At 32.4% G+C, this 18,543-nt stretch overlaps 1 protein-coding gene across 1 annotated transcript in view; it reads left to right on the plus strand.

Moving 5' to 3' along the window:
* Nucleotides 1–1,406: 1,406 nt before the first annotated feature.
* Nucleotides 1,407–18,543, plus strand: part of LOC124355471 (integrin alpha-PS3-like) — a 30,955-nt gene continuing 13,818 nt past the window's right edge. Inside the window, exons 1-8 of the mRNA XM_046806621.1 lie at nt 1,407–3,087; nt 8,731–8,858; nt 9,010–9,122; nt 13,966–14,077; nt 14,731–14,810; nt 15,037–15,091; nt 15,314–15,427; nt 17,283–17,380. Of these exons, the coding sequence (XP_046662577.1) occupies nt 2,918–3,087; nt 8,731–8,858; nt 9,010–9,122; nt 13,966–14,077; nt 14,731–14,810; nt 15,037–15,091; nt 15,314–15,427; nt 17,283–17,380 (870 nt within the window). The 5' untranslated portion in view covers nt 1,407–2,917. The remainder of the gene's footprint in view (nt 3,088–8,730; nt 8,859–9,009; nt 9,123–13,965; nt 14,078–14,730; nt 14,811–15,036; nt 15,092–15,313; nt 15,428–17,282; nt 17,381–18,543) is intronic.

Genomic DNA, 18,543 nt, shown 5'->3' on the forward strand with positions numbered 1-18,543 from the left:
CTCCAAGACCATGCACTCACTTTTAACGCAGCTTTAATAAATTTTGAAATTTTATTTAATAATCTAAAACTACTGTAAAAAGATTTCCAAAGTAAATTGTTAACTAAACATTGTTTATTGTGTGTATTGTATATTGCTTGCATAAAACTACTGAAGTGCTGTACCACATCATTCCAAATGTCGAATGATATAATTTTGCAAAACTTGCTGTGTCGCACGGATAATGGTGCTGTCTCATGCCCTTCCTTCTAGTGGGTCTTAAATCGTAATCTTATATACTTGCATTTGAATAAAGTTTATACGTATTGTGCAGATCCGGCCTTAAAATGGAAGATTATTAGTTTGGTTATTTCGGCCAAGAAAAGCTAATTTTAGCTGCAAAAGTTAAAGATTCACCATGCAGATTCGGAAAACAGCTGTATTTCTCTGTATCAAACAAATTGATATAATTTTTATAATTCATTATTGTTCAATTGATAGCGTCAATTATTTTGATGAGAAACAGAACTCCTTGACCCATTCAAATACTAAAATTTAGTATTTTCTCGTTCGTGGATACCATGCGAGATGTGTATCATTATAATTTACAAATAATAACTTTTCATGGATCTATAAGTCAATAAAAATCAAACATATTATAACCCAGGGCTGGAATGCAAAAAAGATTAATGACGTTCCCTTTCTTACTTTACTAAACGTAAACGTGAGTTGTTTCAAGGCCAATGGGCGAGAAAGCCATTAAGGAAATTTATAGTTCTCTCGAATTTTCGGTTAACACTGAGAAAGCGCTTGACTAAGCTATTAGATTTTATCAATAATGTATCTGAACGATAGTATCTCACAATCGATAGCAATCTAGAAACAGCAGTTCAATTATATCACCTCATTATAATCAATGGGAACTGATAAATAAGCCAGTTGATGTTAATAGACAAGAAAATCTTACTGTATGGATTATAGCCAAGCAATTGTGTACTATATGTTTGCGTGTGAATTAAAGGCTCGAGGTGGTTAAGAACGGTTACAACCAGCAGAACATGAAAACCCCAAAAAGTGAATGGATTGATTTGCAACGTAGGTGTTTTTTGTTATAACTTTTTTTAAATATTGTATTCTGTAACTATTTAAACAAAATACATTTATATGTAGCCTTGCTTATAATGAAGAGAGTATAAGGTTAAAACTCGTTATGGTAATTTCAAACACTGGAACTTTCATTAGTGTATGGATTCTTACATAATTTGATATTAATTATGTAAATTTATGATACTTATGACTTATTATATAAATTATATTATTTATTATTATATAAATTATACTTATGTATGATTAACTTCGGTGTAAATGTATAATAAATAAATAACTTAATAAATAATAACTTAGTAGATAAATGACTTATTATATAAATTATACTTATGTATGATTAACTTCGGTGTAAATGTATGATATTATGACTTATTATATAAATTATATTAATTATTATTATATAAATTATACTTATGCATGATTAACTTCGGTGTAAATGTATGATATTATGACTTATTATACAAATTATATTAATTATTATTATATAAATTATACTTATGCATGATTAACTTCGGTGTAAATGTATGATATTATTGTGTAACTCATTATTACACACAAAGAACCAATAGCCTGTTTTCTAAATCAAACTCTAACTTTCGGACTCACAGTGTAAATAAAATATACAAACGTAAGAATATCATTACCATTCTTGTGTCGCTTGCTTGTAATATCGTTATCGTATTTACTGTGTATACTAAACTTTGTATAAATAAATATCAGGTACTTCAGTTATATACAACTCGGTAGTTTGTTGTGTGTAGAATCGTGCAGTGTGATCAATTTAGTTTGATCAGATACTGCTTTAGGTATCTTGCGTGAATATCCGTACAGATAATGGATTAGTCAGTCTTCCCCTATTGTAATGATGATTGTACAACTTTTTTTAACGTAGAGGTTATTTTTTAAACATTTTACAGAGCTTATGAGTAGTTATTATTTATCAATAATGAGGTAAATCGTTACTAAAAAGCTTAAAACTATTTGTTCAGAATGCACTTGATGCTTTTTTTTGCACATAATAGTAACTAATAAAGAGTTATATAAAATGCATTACGATATAACACATTTTTTATAAAAGTTTTACGTCATTATTCCTTTATATGGTAGATAACATTATTTGTCTAGAGTTTCACATATTTAATACATATGTCGCTGTGATAAAATATGAAATAGAACGTACATTGTCCCTGTTATTTAAATGTATACATGTTTATAAACAAGTTAACTTACCAAAGTGGTTATAATAGCAACGTGTCTGAACAATTTAGTAAATAAATATAATACGCATATTCAAGGAGGTTTAATATTTTTCATCCTTCCATGTTAAATATACAACAGTTACAAAATTTGTAAGAAAGAAAAATCGTCGCGATGAGTATATTCATTTACTATTCAGTAGGAATCTAGGAACAGCCTGTATTTGCGTAAAAATATTCCGAGATTAACCAAATAGTATATTTGAAACTCGGAGAAGTTTGTGCACAACGACAATCGTGGAGCGCTATTGGGCGTGCTCTAGGGTTGAAAGCGTAACTTTCACTTTTGCCACAAGCGGTGCTTATCTTCATTTAATCTTCTAAGGTATGATGACCCTTTTAAGTGAGGTGTATTCCAATAGTGGAGGTGGCGGAAATAGAAACAATAGTTACCGAAAGTGAATCACTCCCGGGCAGAACTTCGGTGAACTCGAGCGTGGAACATCCCCATTACACAAGTCTATTGTTGAGCCAGTGAATGCAGCTGTAGACTGATCGGAATCGAATGTCACTCACTCCGGAAGTCACTATCTCGGTTCTCGTCAGTTTAGTTCCAACTCGGCCACTGTGCTGTGATGACGACCTTAGCTTGTCTGCTGTTCTGTGCCTTGGGGGCCGCCCTGGGATACAACCTGGAGCCCCGGCATGCTGTCCTAATTGACGACCCCAAATCTGACAACGAGAGCTACTTCGGCTACACACTCAACTTCTGGCAGCGCTCAGCGTCTGGTACTAACACAACATGGTGAGTACTTCAGTCAAGGGGTATAACAAGTTAGGGGGACGGCGGCACCAGATCCGCGCTTTTCGAAGTACATCAATGAAGTCAGTTTTAAATGTCACATTCTGTCTTGCATCGTTAGTAATAAGAAAGCTAATATTTATTGTTATGGGTGTTAGCGAAGAAAACTGTTGTTACTTATACTGGCAAAGCTATCAATAATGACACAAACTTGTGGTACCTTAATCGATCATTTTTTAATAGAATACGTCTACACCTAAAATTAATTATATTCCTTATTTTGAAAAAAACTTACTCCTTAACTTCTTCACGAAGGCCTCACACTCCCGCAATCGTAATAAACATGTAATACCGTTTTAAATATTATAATCTTGTATGTCGTAAACATTAACGATGAACTCGAATGAGAAGTAAAGCAAATTTTCTGTAACTTTTCTTCAACTTTTAAGCGTTTTATTTCTACAAAATTATAATTATTATTTACATTTCTGCACCGTCCGTATCGGTCTGCAGGCATTGCTTTGCTATAGTAACTTTATTAGGTGTCTAATTAAATAATGTTTAGATTTGCCTGTAGTATTACGTATTTATCAGGAGTATACATATAATCGCTGCATGAATGAGATTTAAGACTTATGAATGAACCTTTTTCGTTCACAAACAGTGTTTTTAAGCAGTTTCTTAATAAATAGCAGATAATATATATATATATATATATATATATATATATATATATATATATATATGTAGGAAATATAATTGTTTTGTATTGTAAAACTGTTTAATTATTTCAAAAGAACTTCGTCATTCATATTTAAGCACTATTTCCAAACGAATAACGATTCAGCCTACGATAAGGCTATTAACGATGATCGTATTAAAATAAATTTCTGCTGAATATCTGCAAACATTTAAAATTACAGAAAATATTCATTTGTGATATCTGCAATAGCTGTTTTAGGGGGGTACGCTATACACGATGTACAATGTTAGAAGCAGCAATGCGATTTTAACACATCAAACGTTGATTATAATCTAACCAAGTATCTTTAAGGAACTTAATATTAAAATGATTTATTATAAAAAATAAAACAATTCTTATTACTTTTCATAAAAAAGAAGGAGTACAAATCATACTTAGTACACAGGATGCACAGCTGGTGTTATCTGCCAGATTTCAAATTCACTTATGTTAAAATTGACAACAATTAAGTCTAAGATTAAGTTAGGTTTAAGTTTAAAGTTATTTTGCTAACATCACTTACCACATAAAAATGTTGTGATATTGTGTATATATGAATGTGTCGTTGTGTGTTTAATGATCAGCAGTCAAATGACAAATAATTCATATAAAATTAAATAATTAAAGGATTAAAACATTTTGTTTAACAGATTGTAGTTAACAGGAATGTAAAGCATGCATGTTAGTATGTTTTAGAGTAAAAATGTGTCTAAAATAGTTTTTACACTTTACACTTCAATTATAGCTATGGAGAGTTTGTCTAGTTTAGTTGTGATTCAGTTACACGGGTTAAAATATAAGAAATAATAAGTATTATATTGTTCTCTCTTTATACTAATGATAAAAACTATGTTTATATGAGTTTAAATGTTATGGTATTTAAGTAAGTTATTTATTGTCTGTCTGTGATGTCAAACTGATAAAACATTGCGGGAATGTCGGTCAACCACAGGAATACCACATGTGATATGTGAACATGCCTTGTAACTTTGATAGCCAGTTCTTACTTTATTATAACTTTGAAAAAATTATTTGAAATATTGAAACAATTTATCATCTTTAATCTATTATATAAAAATGAAACTGTTCGTGTGTGACAGCATCACTCACAAACGGCTGGACGGATTCGCCTAATTTTTTTTAATTTGTTCGTCTTGATCTGTAGAAGGTTATAGGATACTTTTTATCCCTTTCCCGATTCAGGATTCCGCCCCACTGGTTACAGAAATACCCGTAAGAAATGCATTGCAGCAAACATATGTTATTAAGTGAAAGAGTCTTTTCAAATTTTTAATCAGCTGTTCTTTGTAAACATATATAATGCGACAAAAAATATATTTATATATAATTTAATTACTACACTTATAGTTTTAAAGCATAGAGTAAGCTTAAGAGAAACGACAAATTTTGTTTAAACTGATTCTGCAATCACTGTTAAACATAGACTTTACTATCCAGATAATACAATTCAAATTTGACATAAAAATTCACCTTTAACTGCAATATTTATTTAATATAAACCATGCTCATGCTTGATCAGAAGAGCAATGCAGATATCATAATTACTATCTTACGTTGGCTACAAATATAAAGAATGTTATAAAATCAACCTTAGTTGTTTTTTTTGACAGAAGTATCAGGAATGTGGTACATACCTTCATAATGCGCCCAAGAAGCTCACGAAGGAACGACTATCAATTATCTCAGCAATGTTTAGAATGTGATAGAAAATGAATAAGTGAATATAGTGTACTGTTTTCAACGGGAAATTGCGTGCGAAGCCGCGGGAAACTTATTGAAATGCGCAGCGAAGCGCGCCGGGTCCGCTAGTACTTTATATAAAAGGTGATTTTTTGTTGGTGCGGTTTTTAAAACTAAATAAAAAATGAAAAACAACCTGCATTGACATAAAAATGCATTTATTTGAACTACAGTGTCATGAAATTAACGTTTAAAAATGATTTCTGGCATATGGGCTCCATTTCGTTCGCGTACAAAGCCCAATCGAGAAGTCAAATTTTCGAATACTCTTTCCAGCAGCTGTGGTTGAATTCCGCCAATAACTCGACGAATGTTAGCTTCCAAGTCATTTAAAGTTTGTGGCTTGTCAGCGTATACTTGAGACTTAAACATATCCCCACAGAAAGTAGTCTGTTGGCGTGATATCACACGACCGTGGGGGCCAGTTGACACTACCTCTAAATGAGATGATACGTTCACCAAATGTTTCTACCAAGAGGCCAATTGTGTCGTTTGCCGTGTGGCACGTCGCGCCGTCTTGTTGGAACCAGACATTTTCTAAATCCACTTCAAGTTCGTTTAGCTGAGGAAAGAAAAAGTCCCGTAACATTGCCCGATAGCGTTGACCATTTACCGTAACAGTCTGGCCAGCATTGTCTTTAAAAAAATAAGTGCCAATAACACCACCTGCCCAAATGGCGCACCAAACGGTAAGTTTTTGTGGATGAAGGGGCATACCAACAAATTCTTTTGGGTTTTCATCACTCCAAATCCGACAATTCTGTTTGTTGACAAAGCCGCATAACCAGAAATGAGCCTCATCACTGAAAAAAATCTTGCCTGCGAAAACTGGGTCACGTGTTATCTTATGTTGAGCCCATTCAAAGAAATCAAGACGCTTGCCATAGTCTAATCGTTTCAGTTCTTGCACCAACTAAATCTTGTATGGATATAGGCGTAGATCCTTCCGTAAAATATTCCATAGAGTTGAGTAGCAGATCGCTAATTGCTGCGCACGATGACGAATCGACACACTTGGATCCTCTTCAACACGATGAACAACAGCATCAACAGCCTCTTCGGTCCTTACTGTGCGGCGTCTCTGCCGATGCTTGTCAACAAGAGTGTGGGTATTACGAAAACGATTAACCAAAGCTCGAATACCTGACTCTGATGGACGATTATGAGGTCCGTAAATCGGACGAAGAGGTCGGTAAGTTGCCCGAACTGAACTGCGGTTTTCAAAATAAATTTGCACTATTCGCAAACGCTCTTCTTTTGTAAGTCTGTTCATGGTTACTATACAATAATACGCACTAGACAATACAAATATCGAAATGACATAAGATAATAAACAAAGATCAGCTGTTTTATTCAAATTTAATTGTTGTGTTTAATAGTGGTGCCAACTTAAAAACCACACCAATAAAAAAATCACCCTTTATATCATATGAGTTGAGTGGTTGGGTTCTTTCAGACACAATGTAGATTTCAGTTGGTATCTTCGCATGGTATCTAATGATGAGTTTCGGTTAGAGATAGAAAAATGTCTGTTTTTACAGTATTGCCAACCATTACTATTGCATCCCTCCTCCAATGCTTGGTCATTGCGCAGATAATTATTTTGGGAATGGCCCTAGTGAGAACATAATGATTTCATCTTAAAAAATGTTAAATATTTCAAAATATTAAATACTTTTACTAATTCATTTGTACTAGTTAACGTTACGCTTCAGATACACTAATTGTATTGTTCCATAAAAATTAAAAATATGTTTAATTACACGAAGAGGGTTGTGTGAGTCTTGGGATGTTGAGAAGCTGTATGTGAGATGGAGAGGTTTGTACGTACATAAATTATAAATGTGACTCAGCCACCTACATACATAGTTGTTTGATTTTAAATACGATTCACTAAGACGTACATAAATTATAAATGTGACTCAGCACACGTACATACATAGTTGTTTGATTTTAAATACGATTCACTAAGACGTACATAAATTATAAATGTGACTCAGCACACGTACATACATAGTTGTTTGATTTTAAATACGATTCACTAAGACGTACATAAATTATAAATGTGACTCAGCACACGTACATACATAGTTGTTTGATTTTAAATACGATTCACTAAGACGTACATAAATTATAAATGTGACTCAGCACACGTACATACATAGTTGTTTGATTTTAAATACGATTCACTAAGACGTACATAAATTATAAATGTGACTCAGCACACGTACATACATAGTTGTTTGATTTTAAATACGATTCACTAAGACACATGGTAGGATTTATGAACTTGTTAAAAACTTTAAATTAAAACCCAAAATTTTAAACTTTATATTACGATGAACTTTATTTTGTGTTACTATAATGCACGTTTAGATAAGGACTATTAGCTGGAACGTAATTCTGTATACTAGTGCTGATATCTGATAACCAGCAATTAATTATTGAGCAACATAGACAGTCAGAAGCCGAAGTCTGTCTGCAAGTAAGGCAACTATTGGTGTGTTTTCTATTTTTATATGATGAACGAACGTTTGCTACCTGAGCGTCTGACCGTTACTTATATTTAAGCTAGTACTTTATAGTGTTTATTCCGTAATGTTTTATGACAGACATCGAGTTTAGAATCACACATATTTTATACTCATACAAAATTATTGGCTGAGCATTAGCGAAGACTATTACAAATGAGGCTGACGGGTTTTCTTGCCTGTCTCCCTGTCTATATGTCCATACGTTAACTCGAAACGAATTATAGACTTGAAATTTTACATGAAGCCTTATTTGTATATTAGTGCATGTCAATACATGGGATTTTGCTGAGCATTAACAAATATTTTTTATCAGGGATCCTCTGCAAAGTTTACGTTTTGTATGAAACTTCATATCTTCACAGACAAGAATTAGTTTTATGGTAGTGCAAGGTTTGGAATTTGGGTTAGCGTCATTGAAGCCTGTCACTTAGTAGGATAACTAAATTTCTTTTTTGTCTGACGCAGGATGTAAAAATGTCTTTTCTGTATATTTCTACTCGACCACAGGACATCTCGAGAATTAAATCTGTAAGGGATAGTGAATCACGTTTCTCCCTGGGACCTCATGTAAGTATATTAAGATCTCATTATCGGTGTTGCTTGTTGTAGGTTACTGGTGGGAGCTCCGCGAGCTAAAGTGGACCGGCTGCGAGGCGAACGAGTGCGTGAACCTGGTGGGGTGTACAAATGCAGTGTAGACACCGCACAATGCACACCGATCCTTATATTGGGTTATGGTAATTATACAATTTTTTTATCTTCTTCAACACATCATCTATTTGTGTAATAAAGTTTAATGCCATTTGTTTAATGACTTAATTAATTTCACCAAATCAACTGAAGTTTTATACGTGGATATACACTTTGTCGAAAATTATTTTTTTTCAGATTATGAAATGGAGCAGGACTTAACATGGAGGGGGAGAGTTAAAAATATTCCTGCACGGTCTTGGCTTGGAGCTACAATTGCAGTAGAAGACAAGTTGGATGGAGGGGTGGCGGTAAGTTTTAAAGAGGATTTCCAAAACCTTGCGCTTTAAATCAATATTCTCCACAGATATTTCATAATTTTATCAGTTATGGATGTCGCACTATAGAACTTTAAGATAACCTAAGCTGTGATTTTTCAAAACATACTTTCTCGGTCGTACACATCACGAGCTCATTTTTACTGTGTAAGAAATTCTGTGTACAATTCTCTTTTTTATAACATAAATATTTAGTAATGATAACTAAATGCTTATGTAAAAAATACGAAGCATTATTGGCTATAACAAATACCAATCACAAATGTATTTCCTAACATGGATTAAATTTTTTTTTATTTATTTATTTTGAACCATGAGGAATCCTGTCGTTGAACATGGCCAAAAACGTAGTTGTAATCTATGACCTTTTTGATATCGTTGCATAACGGGTTGAACCTCAAGAAACTGGACAGGGGCGAAATCATTGTCCCGTGTAACTAAATAACAGCGTATTTGGAACTCCGTGCAACACAGCAAGAGTGTAATGTCGAATCTCTCGCCAAAATTTGTTCACTCTTTTTCTTAACTTTATCTATTGAGAATCAATTATTCATCTTAAATTCTTGTAGATAAATAGATGAAGTTTAAAAAAATACTCTTATATAAAGTATTTGATGTCCAAAAGTGTAAAAAAATATTGGGTTTTTTATACATCTCTTTATATAGAAATCTCCTAAAATGCATGATAGGGCATTTTCACCTAGACATTGAAATGCCATGATGTGATCGATGAGACATACAATAGTAAGGGGATACTATGTCCACAACAGGATGTTACCTTACTGAATAAACTACTGAATGAGATAGATGTAGGCCGTGCCCTTGATACAATCAGAACGCCCGATGGGGCTCTTGTAGAGACACCTCAGTACAACTGCAACTCTATTTGTCTTTCAAACAACGCTACAGTGCATATAGCTTGAGTATAATAGGAAGAACATCCTATGTCTGCATCAGTGATTTGTTAAAGGCAGTTTAAGCTAAGCCATAGTGGGCATACATAGGTTATCTTCCAGATCCCTTAAACGTTTTTATGGTGAGATTATAAAACAGAACAACAATTATATACGACAAGAAGCTTGTAGGAAGTACGAGCAGAGTTACAGGATGTGTGAGAAATTCTTGGTGTTGAGACCAAGTGGAGAGCACTTCTCTGTAATATCTACTTTGGCAGTAGTTCATCATAAGGTTGAGATCAACCACAGTACACAACTTCTGTAGGTTTATTAGTGAGTCGCAGGTGCGGAACGTTTAGCTTCTGGAATAAATGGGGAATTCTGGGAAAATGTGAGTATAAATGATGTTCCAGTAACTCATTTCAACGGTAGCTTAATATTGAGATAATCAATTATCCCATACGAAGCAGAGTTTCACTGTGCAAAAGTTTTTATGAACTCAAATCTCTCGTCTGAACCAAGTTTACAAACATAAAGTTTATGATGTTGTAAAAGTTATTTGTAAAGATGACTACTGGATCGACGGGGGCACCTACATTACCGTTATTTTCCTTCTTTTTATCATTCTCGCTGATTTCCTTAAGATAAAAAATCTCAAAGTAAAACGAAACGTATTAAAATACGATATGGGGATTTGTAGGTGGAACATTTGACTTAATTCATCTCATCTAGATGAAAATGGAATTCGTCCTGCTATCTAGTTTTTTTCACTGTGTATCCCAAACGATATCCTCTAGCAGTGATAGTCATTGAAGAAAATCGAAGTATCCACATCAAACAATTGGTCTTCATAAAGTCCTAAAGCTTTTGCTCTATAAAACTTAAAAGACCTGTCCGGATGGAATGATGTATTCATTCATTTAGAGCCGAGGATAGCTTTAAGCGATGATCATACCAGCAGCCATATTATATGCACTTGATCATTCAAAAATGTAAATTCAATTATCCTAACCAAAAATTTCTAGCAAAAATCCAGTTAATGTGATGTAAGGTTTACGCTGGTAGCCTTACAAAAAAAAAGAAACGTTGAAAACCATAGGTGTTAAAGTAAATACTGTACTACATTTTTCTATCAGTAGATATTTATTAAACATATAAAAAATTTTTGAACCTTCATTTCAAGTAATTCTAGCCTCTCTTAGACATACCGATAGCACTATGCAAATGGATATTCGAATGGGGAAGTCCATCTGCATGGTAAGGAAAACACTGACTCCGGAAACAAAAAAAAAAAAAACATTTTTTGAGATTGATGATGTTCAAATATCATTGTGGTTTTGTATCTTTATATAGCATTTGTAGATACTATAAAGAGTTTTTACTCGTCTAAGCAAGGCTTAATAATTTAAAATTCTTCTATGTTAACATTAACAGAATCATGAATTTCACAAAGTGATGAATAGAATTAACGGGTTGAATAATAGAACAATGCACTTTTATTTATATAAAGTAAGATCAATCACACACACACACACACACACACACATATATATATATATATATATATATATATATATATATATATATATATATATATAAGCAAGTAAAAAATTAAGAACTAATGCACGTAACGGAGATACACTAAAAAGCACCAGAATAGTTAATGAAAGATAACCATAATAACAACGGTAATCAGCCTATATAAAAATTAGTTATAGTAAAACGAGTAAGTGAGTTTCGCTCTGAGATGACCCAATTAAGATCGCTAAACCTATTATCAGCGACACACGTTATTCATTAAGAGTGATAATTATAGTCGAGAGGGATGGATGGCTCATTTTACGGTGGTATTATTATTGGAAATATGAATATGATTTAGTTTATGTTGCAAGTATGTATTCCAAGAATGAAAGTGATATTCGAGATGGATAGGTGGCTTATCTTAGGGTGGTTTTTTTAAAATGGAAATAAAAATATGATTTCGTTTATGTTGCAAGTTTGTCCTTCAAGAATGAAAGTGATATTCGAGATGGATAAGTGGCTTATCTCAGGGTGGTGGTTTTGATGGAAATATAAATATGATTTAGTTTATGTTGCAAGTTTGTCCAGAATTGGATAGGTGGCTTATCTTAGGGTGGTGTTTTAACAGAAATATAAATATGATTTCGTTTATGTTGCAAGTTTGTACTTCAAGAATGAAAGTAATATTCGAGTTGGATAGGTGGCTTATCTTAGGGTGGTTTTTTTTAATGGAAATATAAATATGATTTAGTTTATGTTGCAAGTTTGTCCAGAGATGGATAGGTGGCTTATCTTAGGGTGGTGCTTTTAACGGAAATATAAATATGATTTCGTTTATGTTGCAAGTTGGTACTTCAAGAATGAAAGTGATATTCGAGATGGATAAGTGGCTTATCTCAGGGTGGTGTTTTTAATGGAAATATAAATATGATTTCGTTTATGTTGCAAGTATGTACTTCAAGAATGAAAGTGATATTCGAGATGGATAGGTAGCTTGTCTTAGGGTGGTTCTTTTAAAATGGAAAGAAAAATATGATTTCGTTTATGTTGTAAGTTTGTACTTCAAGATGAAAGTGATATTCGAGATGGATAGGTGGCTTATCTTAGGGTGGTGTTTTTAATGGAATTATAAATATGATTTCGTTTATGTTGTAGGTTTGTCCTTCAAGAATGAAAGTGATATTCGAGATGGATAGGTGGCTTATCTTAGGGTGGTGTTTTTAATAGAAATATAAACATGATTTCGTTTATGTTGCAGGTTTGTGCTTCGAGAATGAAAGTGATATTCGAGATGGATAGGTGGCTTATCTTAGGGTGGTTTTTTTTAAAATGGAAATATAAATATGATTTCGTTTATGTTGCAAGTTTGTACTTCAAGAATGAAAGTTATATTCGAGATGGATAGGTGGCTTATCTAAGGGTGGTAGTTTTGATGGAAATATAAATATGATTTCGTTTATGTTGCATGTTTTTACTTCAAGAATGAAAGTGATATTCGGGTTGGATAAGTGGCTTATCTCAGGGTGGTGTTTTTAATGGAAATATAAATATGATTTCGCTTATGTTGCAGGTTTGTGCTTCAAGAATGAAAGTGATATTCGAGATGGATAGGGGGCTTATCTTAGGGTGGTGTTTTTAATGGAAATATACATATGATTTCGTTTATGTTGCAAGTTTGTACCTCAAGAATGAAAGAAATATTCGAGATGGATAGGTGGCTTATTTTAGGGTGGTTTTTTTTTTTAAATGGAAATATAAATATGATTTCGTTTATGTTGCAAGTTTGTACTTCAAGAATGAAAGTGATATCGAGATGGATAGGTGGCTTATCTTAGGGTGGTGTTTTTAATGGAAATATAAATATGATTTCGTTTATGGTACAGGTTTTGCTTTGAGAATGAAAGTGATATTCGAGATGGATAGGTGGCTTATCTTAGGGTGGTTTTTTTAAATGGAAATATAAATATGATTTCGTTTATGTTGCAAGTATGTACTTCAAGAATGAAAGTGATATTCGAGATGGATAGGTGGCTTATCTTAGGGTAGTGTTTTTAATGGAAATATAAATATGATTTCGTTTATGTTGTAGGTTTGTCCTTCAAGAATGAAAGTGATATTCGAGATGGATAAGTGGCTTATCTCAGGGTGGTGGTTTTGATGAAAATATAAATATGATTTCGTTTATGTTGCAAGTTTCTACTTCAAGAATGAAAGTGATATTCGAGATGGATAGGTGGCTTATCTCAGGGTGGTGTTTTTAATGGAAATATAAATATGATTTCGTTTATGTTGCAAGTTTCTACTTCAAGAATGAAAGTGATATTCGAGATGGATAGGTGGCTTATCTTAGGGTGGGTTTTTTTAATGGAAGTATAAATATGATTTCGTTTATGTTGCAGGTTTGTGCTCCCAGAATGAAACTCGAGGTCAAAAGGGGGAGACTCATCCCAGGGTTGTGTTACTACTTGAAAGATGAACATGATAAATTTCCTCTCGCAAGCTTATCTTCAAGTATGTTGCGTTCGTACAATGTTACTAATTAACTCTACAGTAAATTATACATACACTTGTGTCGGATATTTACGGTACGTGATATTTAAAAGTAGTAGTATTCTGGACCTTGTAAATTAAAAGTGTAAATTGCTACTCCAATTCAAAAAATTAGTTAAAAATATGTTTATATATAGAGTGTTATCCTACATCCTTAAAAATGTCCACTATTTACATAAAAATAATGCCATGATATCTCATTACTACTAAATAAATTGTAAAGTTACTAAGTAAGTTATGAGGTATATTATATCCATTTGAACTGTTTAAATTTACAGCTTTTCTGATATAGTGCTTTACACATTAGAAGCACAAAAAGTTCAAATGTTGCCTATTTTAATTTAAACACTTAATAATTTGTATAGTTATCCATTTCAAAATAGGGAGTTAGAATATAATAAATTGGCGTGTTGTCTGCTTTTATACTTAAATTAGGGTGGCTGTTATCATTCCGATCGGTTGCATTTATTACTTTACATAAAAATACCTTTCAAAAGATGTTAAGTGAGTTGTCAAGACTATTGGGCATAGCTTGGATGGATTTTCGACGAAGATTATGACTGATAAATACAGGTTTACGTTGAGTGGTACTAAGCATTCATTATTTGTTTCAGTTCCCTTTAAAGAAAACATACATAAAAACGGCTTCATAGCGGGACTTGCCCAAGTTGGTATGTCAGCCCACTTCGTTGCGGTAAGCTTTCAATCAATTATATTTGAAAATCATTTGACGTTGAAGTGAGCATATTTCACTCATTACAAAATCTGATTGATATATGTTTTTTTACTTATTTCTTTGGTCATTGGGGTTTTGTTTTTATTGAATGTATATATATATATATATATATATATATTTTATTATTAAATATAAAATAGTATTTTATCTTCCACGAATAAAAATTAAGTGGTGTTTGTTACAGAATTCAACAACCAGTCAGCTGGTGGTAGGTGCTCCTGGAATTGACTATTTCAAAGGTATTAATATAATGTTCAATTTCATTATATCGATTGATTGATTGATTGATTGACTTATGGTGCCAAATAGTGAAACTAGTCAGAGTTCGTTTTATTTTGTTCAATATTTACATAGAGGACGCTAGGAATCAAATACTTAAATAAACGTACTTGATGAGTATATGTCTTACGAATTGATATGTGACTCCATGTAAGTAAAATATTCAAAATACTCTTTTGCAGGTGGGATGGCTGTCTACGAGAAAGAGCCGGAGGATCCGCGGTGGCAGATCGGCCGCGGCCTATCTTCCTTACACATCCCTATAGCTAGACAAACCAAATTTGACTATTATCTAGGTGAATAAGCATCATGATATATCACTTTCCTTGTTAAACGATCCTTTCTAAATTATGCAGTGGAATGAATTTAAAAATCATGGTTAATGTTATATGGATATGAAATAAATTTTAAAAATTGTCTTCTTTTAAATTTATCTGTCTACTACTAGTACACTCCTCAAGAAAGTATGTATTTATTCACTATCTTATTGTATTTGAATAATTTCATAGTAGTACTGTAAGTACTTAATTATAAAAAAACTTGGAGAGAAACATCATTATGAAGGTCTAGTAAAAATAAGCAAATAAATGTTTAGTATATCGGCAGGATAAACGCCTGCTCATTGAGCTATTGGCTCTGATTCTAATTGTACCTTGTTCAACTTAAATTATAAAAAAATGTATTTTACCCTTCCTAGTTTTAAATTAGCGTATGCGTTAAGAAAATGATTTTACTTAATTTTATTTCGGTTTACCTATCCCCAAATTTCACAAAATCCCTTTACATATTTTTTTGATTTGTTTAACTGCACTTAATTATCAAGTTAATTATAACTAATTAATTATATTTTTAGAAAATGCTTTCTATAATCACTTCAACTAAATTGGGCTTAAAACAACAATCCTTGTATTTGTTGGATATTTAGATTTAATTCACAAAAGTTTACACAACCACTTGTGTTGTAAAAGTTCTTTCAAGAAAGGGTTTTCTTCTTTCAAATAAAATAAATTACGTTAAACTTCTTATTTCAAAAATAAAATTGAACTAAATATTTCACTTTTTTATAAATTTTAAATAAAATAAAAGTTTCTAATTTAACTCTTATAAAATTTACCTTTCTCTATTTATAAAAGAGGCTGAATTAAACTGAACTAAAAACTTCCTGAAAATTCTTCGTACCATTTGTGTCATGACCTGTTACTGTTGGTACAGACTCTAAGTTCTAACTGTAATTTAATTATGTTGCATCCATAAATATTTACTAAAAAGTTTATATCTTGATGTATAAAAATTATTCTTACCGTTTTATACTAAATGGTTATTACAAGTAACATTTAAATCATGTTAAAATTGAAGGTTTGACTTTGAAAAATACTGCAATGACATGTCTTCTCTTGAAAACTTGAGTTAATTAATGAGTATATTCAAAACTTCTTGTATAATTTTTTATAAAAATAATACAATAATAACTCTCATGTAAAAAGCATTAGTTGACAACAAATTTCTCATACGAAAATCGTAACTCAACTATAAAAGAGCTACTTACGTAAAATCTCGCGCAGGCCTGGAGAGTAAATAAATAAGTAGAAGACCATCAAAAATACCGACCCCTCCCCCCTAATCAACTAACACCGACGCATTTCATTGGCCTCCGACTATCCAATCACAAGGAGAGAGAGAGATACTAATTGTCAGCCCTTATTGTAATCCCTTTATCAATCCCCCTACCGGAAAAACTTGCTGTCTTACTGTACAATTCCTACACCCGCAGACCCTTTCTTGAGAAATTACATTATTTATTTTACAATATTAACATCATTAAATACAGTCTAAAAAATTTTCACATATAATTTTTCTCATCAATATTTAGTAAATAAATGTTAAACTGCCTATCTAGCAATTAATAAACCTTGCAAATTGACAAAAACTTATTTGAACATTTTAAATTATTTGTAGAATTAGTACTAGGGGCTTAACACGTTTGCAATACGGTAACTAGTTTTATATAATTTTGCGATATTGCAGGGTACTCAGTGACGTCAGTAAGGTTCCACAGCAATAGCTTTATTTAATTATTTGTAGTTCTAATACTAGGGGATTAACAATTTTGCAGTACGGTAACTAGTTTTATATCGTTTTGCGATATTGCAGGGTACTCAGTGACGTCAGCGAGGTTCCACAGCAACGACAAGGTCAGCTACGTGGTCGGCGCACCCAGAGGGCGGGGATTCGACTTGTTCAGTGGCGTGGTAAGTAAAAGGCATTCTTTCAGTTCACACTTTAATAGTCAGTCGAAAAAGTAGATAGTTTTTGTGACAACTGACATATTTTACCTCTGCTTTCTACTTCGTTTTGTGTAAATTCTAAAAAAATATAACCTAATTCAACCCTGATCGCTTGGGATTTTGATTATTATTTTCGGCCTCAGTACGTATATTCCTGTTAATCTGTTGAACACCAAACATTTGCTGAATAAATCCGGATCGCCTGACTCATTCTCTCCATTACTCTTCAGCTTCAGTAAGTGTCTTCGGGTTCACTTGACTGACTTTTTCTACATTATTCGGTCTCTCAAAGTTCTGCACTTTATGTGACATTAATGTCATATTTGAAATTTCCGTCGAAACCAAGACTCTATGTTATATGTTGCACGAGAATATATACATATAATCAGAAACTGGCTTCAAAGTGTGAACCACACTAACAAAGGGAGCCTTAAATAGCCTCCCTTTTCTCGGTTGGAGCTTCACTCCCCCCTCCCCCTTAATCATTTAACCCATTCGGTATGATTACAAGTGACTCAATCCATAATTTAACGAAAGAGTTAGCTCATCTCTTATTTTCTACGCTTGTTCACAATAGAGCCAGTTTTTTTTTAAATTAAAAATTATATGAGAATGGGAAGGAAACTGTTTCCTGGGGTTAATAAAAAAATCATCGTGTTCAGTTTGGGATACAATATTAATCTCTTTAATATTATTATTTCAATATTTTTCAAATAATATATTGCTCCTTGTGCTTTTTTTATAGTCCAACTCTAACATGTTGTTATTTTAAGGGATTCTTATAAAAGCCAAAAAATTTTATTTTGTTGTTCTAAAGTATATCAACATGTTGCTGGTTATAAGGGATTCTTATAAAGGCCATATCTCTTTATTTTGTTGTTCTGAAGTATATAAAAAACAAATAAATGAGAACAAAAACTCGTAATAAAATTCGAACTTATAGAAAAAATTAAATGTAAACCCAAAAATGTAGTATATCTACAAATCTTTTACTAAAATGAACAAATTAAAATGATATGTACCACAATATAGTAGAATTAAATTTACGAAGATAAAAATAATAGTAAAACATTTTTGATTAGTGCTTATTATGAATACTGTAATCAAAAGTAGATGGTAAACTTTTC

This window comes from Homalodisca vitripennis, chromosome 2, assembly GCF_021130785.1.
Source record: "Homalodisca vitripennis isolate AUS2020 chromosome 2, UT_GWSS_2.1, whole genome shotgun sequence".
Classification (NCBI taxonomy): domain Eukaryota; kingdom Metazoa; phylum Arthropoda; class Insecta; order Hemiptera; family Cicadellidae; genus Homalodisca; species Homalodisca vitripennis.